Source organism: Panicum virgatum, chromosome 6K (assembly GCF_016808335.1).
Source record: "Panicum virgatum strain AP13 chromosome 6K, P.virgatum_v5, whole genome shotgun sequence".
Lineage (NCBI taxonomy): Eukaryota > Viridiplantae > Streptophyta > Magnoliopsida > Poales > Poaceae > Panicum > Panicum virgatum.
The window spans coordinates 41,135,769-41,146,250 of NC_053141.1; the positions used below are offsets into that span (position 1 = coordinate 41,135,769).

The 10,482-nt window shown below is 44.4% G+C and overlaps 1 protein-coding gene across 1 annotated transcript; it reads left to right on the plus strand.

Moving 5' to 3' along the window:
- Window positions 1-946: 946 nt before the first annotated feature.
- LOC120712703 lies at window positions 947-7,721 on the plus strand. The gene is made up of 4 exons (XM_039998560.1): window positions 947-1,809; window positions 2,898-3,042; window positions 3,112-4,767; window positions 6,216-7,721. The coding sequence occupies exons 1-4, from the start codon at window positions 1,133-1,135 to the stop codon at window positions 7,104-7,106; spliced, it is 3,369 nt and encodes a 1,122-aa protein (XP_039854494.1). The 5' UTR covers window positions 947-1,132; the 3' UTR covers window positions 7,107-7,721.
- Window positions 7,722-10,482: the final 2,761 nt, after the last annotated feature.

Genomic DNA, 10,482 nt, shown 5'->3' on the forward strand with positions numbered 1-10,482 from the left:
GCGGCGGTGTGTGGGAGGAGGCGCGGGCGGAGCCGACGGAGCCGTGGGTGCAGGGGGGGTGGGGTGAATGGACAAGGAGGAGAGGAGGAAAAAAAGAAAAGGGAGAGAAAAATAAAAGAAGTGAAAAAAGGAAAAAGTAAAAAGAAAAAGAAAAATATAAGAAAGGGCAATTTAGATATTTTACAGTCTCAATCCAACGTGTGAAACTGTTTTGACAAATATTTTTCAAAACGGCTTCAACTTCACTAGAGAAGTTGCTCCACCAGAGGAGCTAGAACCGGAGCCCTTTTTGGAGGAGCCGGAGCTCTACCAAACATGCCCTAGATATACTCCTTCCGTTTCAAAAATATAGATCATTTTAATTTTTTAGATTTATAATATTTACTATGAAGTATCAAGTTATGCTAAATCTAAGAATCTAGAAATCTAGAAAAATTAAAGTAACCTACGTTTAGAAACGGAGCACCTCTAATCACCTCGCTAATTCGCCACATGGCATGATGCTCGAACAGATAGTTCTACCAAGTTATTTTTAGATTACACAGTACAACGCAGACACACACTCACATCTCTATGAACACACATACACAAACCCTACCCCTATAAGCATCTTCGATGACTAAGCTGGCAAATCTTCGAATTGACGAAGTCACCATAGACGCATCGCTGTCCACAAAAATATCACCTATCTCTGAATGAATATTCGCTCTTATGTAGAGTCGAACTCAGGAGCTCAGGTGGTACGGGCCTTTCGCACAACTAAAGCCTATGAAGCTCCCGTCTCCTGGGCCCGGCCTATGACTATGAGACTCCATGCCCCACACCACAACCCATAAGACAAAAACGCACTTAATTTTTAGCCCAACAAGAGCCCACAAGACGCCATTTTCAAGCGCCACATGGCCCCCCTCATCTAACGGCGCTGACGAGTCTTCTCCCACTCCCGGATTCAACAGACGCCGCCTGCTCTCATCCGAGAAAGTCTTCAGTGTGGACAAAACAACCAACCTGAGGCGCCGCTTCAGTTTCCTCGGCGAGGGGCACGCTCGGATCGGTCCCCCACCGCCGCCGCCGCCGTCCGCCGCCGGCGCCCCGCTCGAATCCGCGCGCCCGCCGCCCGGCGTAGCAGCCAATGGCGACGGAGCTGCTCCCCGTGGTGGACCTACGGACGCTCTCGCTGTCCGACCTCGACGCGCTCGCCGCCGCCTCCGCGCACGCCCTCGCTCCGGGAAGCTGCCCCGACGCCGACCCGCTCCCGCCCCTCAAGATCGACCGCGCCGCCTTCAACGAGAGCGCGGGCTCCAGGAAGCAGACCTTCTCCCGCCTCCGCCTCGGCACCGCCTCGTCCTCGTCGTCCACGTCCGCCCGCCCCGCCTCCACCCAGTCGCTCACCGCGCGCAGCGATCCCGATAGGTACCTCGTCGCCTGCCACCTCCGCCGCCTCTTCATCCCCGACGACCCCTCGCTTCCGATCCCTACCGACCCCCAAACCCTAGCCCTAACGGAGCCCCCCGACCCCGACCGGGAGACGACGAACGCGAGGGGGATCTCCGTTGACCTGGTGAGGCTTGCGGGGATGGCGGACCCGTACGACGCGGAGCTGCGGAGGCGGACGGCAGGGATGGCTTCGGAGGCCGAGCTGCAGGGGTTCATCGCTAGCGTGGCGGGGAAGTGGGTGAGCCCGAGGCAGCGCAGGAAGTATGTGGATGCATCGTTTTTCGGGGATCACCTCCCTCGCGAGTGGAGTCTGCAGCTCGGCCTCAAGCGGAAGGGGGGCGCCGTCTGGGTGCACTGCTTCAGCTACGTGAGGTTTGCCACTTTGCCCAGCGATTCATTTTCTACAATCTGGAATGGAACTATGCTAGAATTAAGTAAAAACCTTAACACTTGCTTTGATGTTTACTTTACTTATTCAGAGATGATGTAGTAGTGTATGGTGAGTTATGTATAGACTTAATGCTATCAGTTTTTCCTGCTTAACATTGGAAACTAATGGGTACAGAAACTTCTGTTTGAGCGATTAGTTCACCTAACAGAGCCTGATTTTTGTCATCCTGTCAGCTTCTTCATAAATGGGGACATGTTTTAGATGTTAATAATGTTATTAGAACACTGAACTGAGAAACATGCTAGTTATAGTCCTGGGTTTTCTTCGGTGCAATGGCGGCATATAGCAGCGTCCAACGGTGGTTGTCTAAGTAACAAACAGTGTTTATGCCTTTTCGATGTTCTGCTTCTGTGCTTTGCATACTTTTTTTTACGTACTCTTTAATGCTTGTGTAGTCTCTAGTATGTGCAACTACGGCAACCTACCTGACCATGGGTCAATGGCCTAATTGATGCTTATCAGGATCATTGCATTTTTTTAATTGATAATTGTCTATGAAATTTTGAGGTTTTGAACATAATGGCTTTCAATGGATTAATGTGATGCAATTAGTTTCTTTCACTGGCATGCAGTTCAGACAGCACCTGTTTAGTGAGAGGGCCTTTGCAAAAAGGGGGCGTGTGAGCATTCGAATCATCATAATGTTCCTAATGTGTCCCATCATATGCACTCAGATTTACCACTCTATATTTTTGTTTACCATTTTTTATAACAATGCTAGAGAGTATTTCTCCTCATTTGGATGTAAACCTGTACATTTTCTACTTTCAAACCATTATCTTTGTTGCTATGATGTTTCACACAATAGTCAATAACATTATTCGTGTTTCCTGCTTGGAAATTCGGGTTGGGAACTTGAGATGTTAAATATCTGGTTTGCAATATGTATTGTTTATGTGCTGCTTGATTGATGCATTTAAAAATGGCAAACCATTTCAATTTTGGTGTTTTGTATCTACTTTGTTATATGATTTTTCACCTAGCTAAATGTGCATGCCATGCTCTCCAGCCCCAAAGGAAATCAATTTTCTACTTGCAAGGAAGTTTCCGCATACCTTATGTCACTTCTTGGGTATCCAGAGGTCAAATCAGTAACTAATCAGTATGAAAGCACAGGACAGCTTTATTTATGTGCCAACAATGATGCTGATAATGTAAGTTGGAAGCTTAAAACATAATTTTATGTACTTTAGTTCACCTTTAATTTATGTAGTATGTGACAGGTTTTAGGTTCTCAAGATCAAATTGGTTCAGGTGTACTTTCAGTTGCTTCTCTTAATTGCCAGAAATGCAATTTGACCTTCTGTGATCGAACTGCATATGAACAGCACCATTTTTCATGTCATGAAACGAGTGCTAAGAGACGCAGGACTGGTAAATTTGGTGAGCCAGTAGTAGGCAAAGATGGAAAACTCGAATGTCCTATTTGTCAAAAGACCTTTGAAGAGGAATCACAGTACTTCGGCCACGTTGGATCTCATGCAAGGTATCAAGGGCTGACTCCAGAAGCATTCTTTCATAAGGCTACTTCTGGAAGGGTAATCAATGGTTCCTTAGCAGAAGTTTCATTTACCCTTCAGGAGTTGACCGAATCACCTGGACAGAATTACAAGGTTTCTGACAGTGAAGCTGGCTTTCAGTACCACAGTCATTCAAATGAACATGGTGACAATACCTCTACTGTTACTGAGCTATTTAGAACAAACTGTTCAGACTATTTCATTGGGCCAAATAAAGCTCAGAGTAGACCTGAAGAGATTCATCCCATTATAGTTGTTCCAAGTATATCTAGGTATCCAAGTGATACAGGTCATGCTGATGTAACAATTCCAAAAAGAACTTCAAACGCTAGTCATCAATCTGTGAGCAACACTAATAGCTTTGCTGGAGTAACTTTTTTTAATGGTCAGCTGGGAAGTTACCATGTTGCCAGACCTACTGCCTTTGGAACAGCTAATGATTATCAGGACCGGATTGTTGATCATGGCATGGCTGCTCCAAAGTATGCTGACAATAACACTGTGAGAGCAAGAGATGTCAACCTTAATTCATCTCTGGATACGATATCTTTCCCCATTGCTAGTGCAAATAATGAAACATCAGCTCCTCTTAACGAAGATAATCGGTCATCTATTACTGCAAAATGTTTTGGTGGCAGTTTTAATAACAATGATGGTGCATCTAGCACATCTTCCTGTTCTGGATCGACCAATAAAATATCTAGTTATATTGGCACAGTGAACAAAACCTCTGTTGTTGCCTCCAGAAGCTTTGATCCAAGTTACGGACCTTATGGCCACGATCACGGTGCTGTTAAAGCTAACCATTTTGCCAATAAGAACAATACCACGGTGTATCAGGCGAATTTGGGCACAGAACCTGTCTACCCTGTGGCAACTAAGGCCGATTGTTTGGCTTTGCGTCCAGTGCAAACAAAAAACAGTGGTAAAGAACTTACATCCAATACCAAGGAACAGATGGATAATGTGAAGAACAGAACAAGTAAAGAAGCTCATAATAGATGTACCTTAACCAGTGGTATCACTGACGGGGGTTCTGCCCAATTCAATAACAGCTTTACTCACGTAAACCCCGATTCTTCTAACCGTTCTTCACTACCAGAATCAAACACTCTGGCAGCAGGTAACTTTATCAAAGGAAGTGGAAGTGACGTCAACTGCATGAAGGGCTCTTTGACGTCCAATAACGAGATGCAAAACCGTTATAATGATTGTGTTTCTGGTTGTGACCCTCATGCTGCATCTAGAACTAGCCGGAATGTCAATGGTCTTATGTCTACGCAGGCCAATTTTACTGGCATGTCCTCTGCGGTTCAATCTGCTGGCGATGTTCCATTGACCAGCACAACCCAAGATCAGGTAAACTTGACTGGATATCTTTGTTTTCTTAACTCTTGCGCTCTTTAACGATGCTTTGAATACACACTTAAATTATACCCACTTAAATTAGTGTTTCCGTTCTTATTTTTTTAATTTATTTTCTTATATATGGCTTTATGATGATGTTACTGTTTGCTATATGGATTGCCTTTTAACTAGATCATACAATTCTTGTAGCCTAGAAGCATTTTGATTATAAAAAAAAAGAAATATTGATAGATGCTGCGAATCTGATGATGTGCTTTGCAACTTGTCAACGTAGCATGTCAATTATCTGGATAACTTACTTTGTTCAACAGGCTTCTTGTTTATTACTGAAAATGCATCTACTCCCTTTATCGTATTTCTGCTTTTTCCTAGCGTCCTTCACTTTAGTTTAAATTCATTTGTTCTAAATTAGTTGGCAGTATAGGTAATTACTAGTTGTTTATTTGCAAAATCTGAAATAGGTGCGTTAGTCTGGTGCATATAGTCCCTCTATTCCTATAATACATGGCCAGACTTATTGATACTAACAACAAGAAGCCTTTGTAGTCTCAAGTGTCACAAAGTACATTCGCCTGTTATGGACCACTTGTTGCTACTGTTTAAAAAAATTTGGACAGACCTGTGCCACACTTCTTATGAAGCAGATTGGCTGTAAGAACCAAAAGTAAGGCGTAATTTGCTTCTTACTTAAGGATGCACACTACATGTAATTTATAGAATTGAGCCCACTTGAACTGGTTATTTTTGAGCTGAACCAGCTCCGCAAACTCAGCTTTGACTAATTGCTAAGTTATTAGTCATGCTAGAATAATCATACCCACAACTTTTGCATGGAGGTCTTGTTGTGCCAAGGAGACCTTGATGGGTAGGTGTAGCGTTTTGTGGGAATCGCATCACCCAGACTTCTTGCTGCATGTGTTGCAAGAAGATTGTAACCTGTTGATTGAGTAATAGAGAAGAAGCTCTTGATTGCCAAAATATAAAAAGAACTTTTGCATTGAGAGCAAAACTTCAATGGCACAAAAGAATCTACCCCTTTGATTTTTGCTGTGTTCTAAAACTATATAATACGTTAAATGCCACACTCATCCTGAACATTAATAGTATCAAAAGCACATATTTGCCCATTACTTTATTCTGAATATATATTAGTATTTATTAAAATTTATTAATATATGATCCTATTGTTTTGGTCAGTCATTATGTTTTTGTGCCCCTAACCAATGAAAAGTTTTGTTGATGGCTGGTCTTGTTATTATAACTTGTTTATTAGGATTACCTTTCTAGCGTTGACTTATACTTGTTCTGGTTCAATATTTTTACTGATCTTTTGTTCTTGACATCATTAGAGTGCATTGAGTGATTTATGTCTCATAAATATTAATGAGCTTCTTTAATACTTGAGTAACCATGTGATAGTTTTCTAATTGCTTAAACAGTGTGATTTGCAACTTGGATTTGGTGCCAAGAAGCAGCGGATATTTTCTAGCCATGGAGAGTTTAGATCGGCTGCAACTGGATCACATCAGCTTGGAAGCAATGCTAGGAATAATTCTCTACCCACTGGATCTCCACAGTTTGGGAGCATGGACGGACCTAATCCCCACAGTTCTGGAACCCCTCAGTTTGGGGGCTTTGCCAGACCAAATTCTGTGCCTGCTGCACCTTCTCAGTTAGGCGAAATTGCTAGACCTAATTATTTACACTCTGCTGCATCCTCTCAATTTGCAAGCATGGTTCAACCTAATTCTATAACTCCTGCATCTTCTCAGTTTGGGAGGGAGGGTCGACCTGAATCTGTACCTAATGCTCAGTCCTCTCAGTTCAGGAGCATGGCTGGACCTAATTCTGTGCCTCCTGCTCAGTCCTCTCAGTTTGGGAGCATGGCCAGACCTAATTCTGTACCTTCTGAATCTTCTCATTTTTTTGGGAGTGTGGCTCGGCCTAATTCTGCAGCTCCTGTTGAATCCTCTCAGTTTGGGAACATGTCCAGACCAAATTCTGCACATCCTGCTGTATCGTCACAGTTTGCAAACATGCCCATTCAAAATTTGGTGAGCACATCGGAGCCAACTCTAGTGCTGGGGTATGCACCACAGATGGGAAGTGTCCCTCCACCTTCAGTCCAGTTAGGATGGGATTCATCTTTGCCGAGGATGGTTACTGGAGGCATGGTCACATGTGTATGCATATGGTGCAACAGCCAGTTCCATCATTTTGGCCCAGTTGACGGACAGCAGGCTGGTTCTTTTGGCTTCATTTGCCCTGCATGCAAAGATAGGATGTCTGGTCGTCACAATATGCCCAACAATGGTTCATGGCAACCTTGAGGTGCAGCGGCTGTTTGTTGATCTGTGTTGCTGAATCAGATAATGTCTGTTGAGGATTGAGCATTATCTCCACAAGTTGAAGTGGCCTGTCAAGGATGGACTATCGAGGAATGATGCCTGTATCTACTGCATCCTAGATAATACTGGGAGCTGTAATTCAGAGAGCAATGACTCTTGAGTATGCAACTTGTCTGATGGGTTCCAAGGACCAATGAGGTTGTCGGCTTGTCACACAACTAAAGCTTCGATGTAAATAGGCCAAGCTGCCATGTTTGTTCATTGACCTATCTCAGGTTTTGCCCTGATTGAGCCCCTGAAATCTAGCTGTGATGGGAATGCTCTGTGTTGTCGTACCAATCTTCAAATTGACTCCAGTCTTTTTTTTTAGTTAAAAATTGACTCCAGTCAGTAGTGTGTTGGTGGGTTTGCGAAGTATGTCCGAGCTCAGGTGGATTAGGCGTCTAGCATTTGTTGTTATAGTATCCCCTGAATCCGGGAACCTTTTGTCTATCCTGTATCCTTGCTTGCTGAAGTTCTGTTTAGTAATCAAGGTGAACTAGGTTTAAATTGTAGTGCTTCGAAGGTTAAAAGCTCCTTCACATGCTTCAACCTTAATAGGGCAGCTTATGTTGTGATGAGGCGCTCCACTTGTATTGCATTGGGGCCCGCATTGAAAAATCCCTAATCACTCTGTTCTGTTTTTCTCTCACACCAAATCAGCACCAGCCACTAGCCAATCAGCAGTAATTTTCTCTCACAACAAACCAGCCGCAGCCAGTAGAACAGTAAACATTAGAGGTGGTTATTTACACAGCTTGCAACTAGACATGGATCCATTTCTAGATGTGAGTCTCCTAACCGCTCGGTTCTGTAAATCCTTCGACCCCCGTCCTTAATGCTTTCATAGGTGTTTTTATTACGTGTGCGGATGTGCCTGTTCAATTTGTTCTCAAAGTTAATAGTAGGATTAGTTTAGTTGATTAGAGGATTAGTTCGTTCAAAAGGGCTAGCTCCTTGTTATCGGCAATTGTTATTATTAAAACAACTACGAAACACAATTCTCCACGCTATACTCAAAGGTTACATTACTAGTGTCTTTTGTTAATCTTACTAATTTGTCATGAAATCTTCCAGATGTCCGACAGATCGAGGGGGAATACGAGCATTCTTCAGGCATCCAATCCTCGCCTAGGCTTGCCGTGCGTACGTATTGCAGGTTTTTATATATTGGCTCGTCTTTGGGAAAGTGCGAGCAGATTATATAGCTAGCTGCTATACATAGGTCTCAAACGAAGCACGTGACGTGCTCGAGCTCCAACAGGGTTCAATTTTCCGACCGGACCGGCCTAACCGCCGGGCTCCGGTACCGGTTTACCGGTCCGGTTAGGCCGGTTACCGGTGGGAACCGGACAAATGCGAATTCGAATTTAAATTTCCTCGTGGAAGCGGTTGTAACCGGTATACCGGCCGGTTAGACCGGTATACCGGTTACTTGTTCTTAGCGGCATACTGGCCGGTTATTCCGGTTTACCGGTCGGTTTTGCCGGTATACCGGTTGTTTCATGTAGTTTTCCGACGCTTAAAAAATGGATCCCCGGTGTGAAATAAAAGAAAATTTCGGCATTTTAATGTAAATGATCCTACCAAAGCAATAATTTAAAATTATGCATACAAATATAATAGTAATAAGCGTGCATACAAATACGGAGTCATACAACTATACACATGAAATGAAAGTTCAACGTAGGAATGGGAAGACCCCCATTTGGGACGCGGTTTGATATTCGGCGATGGACATCAAAGCGATACCTCGCACTCTAAGCAGCTCAGCCTTGTAGTGTTGCCAAGTTTGGCCCGTCCACGCCGATGTTGTCTGCCATTCCTGAACTAACATAGTATAAAAATGGGGGTCTTCCCATTCGTACACCCATCTCGTCGGTGGCTGCATGCTGATGTCAGGAATGGGGTAGTGAAAAGAGTGTCTGGAATCGCTGTAGGAGGAAGAAGAGTGCTGTGGACTGTCATAGTCCGTCGGTCCACCTGTTCTCCTCTGCGAGTGCGGTATTCCATGATCGGTGTCCTGAGTAGCATGTGTGAACCGAGTCTCCCCTGCAATCAACCAAATTTCATAATCTCATAGTCAGAAATTTGTGTCTATTTATATGTGCAATGTATACCTGTGAAACGAACACCACGAGCATCACTACCAGCTTCAGCAGCATGAGCACCACTACCACCACCAGCAGCATCAGGATCAGCACCGTCACCATCATCACCATCATCGGCCGAGCTGCTATCCTCGGACTCCTGATACGGAGGACTACGCTCACCTTCGGCATCATCAGTCTCGGTGTCGCTGCTCATTGGTTTTGCTGTTCCTTTGCCTTTTCGACGCTTCGGGTCACCCTTCTTAGGCCCCTTCTGCAACTTTCTCTTCCCTAGGTGAGTGTCACCTATATTTTGATGTGCCCAATCGCTGATGGAATCATTCCCCGTAGCCTCACGTAGATCTGACACGTTTATTTGATCTCTGACAATATGGGACGGGAGAGGGATGTCGCTGTCATCATCATCCTCGTCTAGAACTGGAGCCTGGTTAGATCTACCATATTCCATCCATTCCCGCACCGGATTTTTCTCATCATAGAAAGAAAGATGGGCTAGCTGGTCAATGAAATCACCTTCTTCACGCATCAGTGGGCCGGATACCTTCTTCACGCTGCACCTAAGCCTCCTCATCTTCTTCATCACCGGGATAGTTTCCCTCCGCTGCAGCCTTCTCCCGTCTCCACCTCTCTCGGGCCCGGTCAGCAGTTGCCTTCTTTGCCATATCCAACTCACGCTGAAAGAAGTCCCGCACAACAGGTGGCACATTCCTGCAATGGATCACCTCTGCCCCCGCCCAGCCAAATGTTGTTTCAATCTAGTTGCACCACCTCCTCCTTTCTGCGTACGACAACAGTTACATCGTCATCCGGGATAAAGATTTTCACCGTGTTCCCATACAACATCTTTGCTTGCCATTGTCTATCTGCATACATGCACAACAAAAATATATCATCTAACATTCTAACTCCTACCTAAGTCATAGTGTCAAAAATCATCTAATACACCTAAATTAAATCTACCTAAAACCTACTACATAGTGCAAAAAATCATGTACTACAAATAAATCTTCCCTAAATTCTAAATATACCTAAGTCATACACCTAAATCCTAAAACAAAACATCGAAATACACCTAAATCCTAGGGAAAAAAAAACCTTACCTGACCGCGGATTACCGCCGCTAGTTGGCGGTTTACCGCCTCTGCGGGCCGGTAAACCGGCCTACCCGAGCGGCTAACCGGCCGGGACCGGTAGATCTGCTACCGGTT

Coding starts and splice junctions, on each gene's coding strand:
- LOC120712703 (XM_039998560.1), top strand. CDS start 1,133: ATGGCGACGGAGCTGCTCCCCGTGGTGGACCTACGGACGCTCTCGCTG. Junction 1,810..2,897: donor CACTGCTTCAGCTACGTGAG/GTTTGCCACTTT, acceptor CATGCTCTCCAG/CCCCAAAGGAAATCAATTTT. Junction 3,043..3,111: donor CCAACAATGATGCTGATAAT/GTAAGTTGGAAG, acceptor AGTATGTGACAG/GTTTTAGGTTCTCAAGATCA.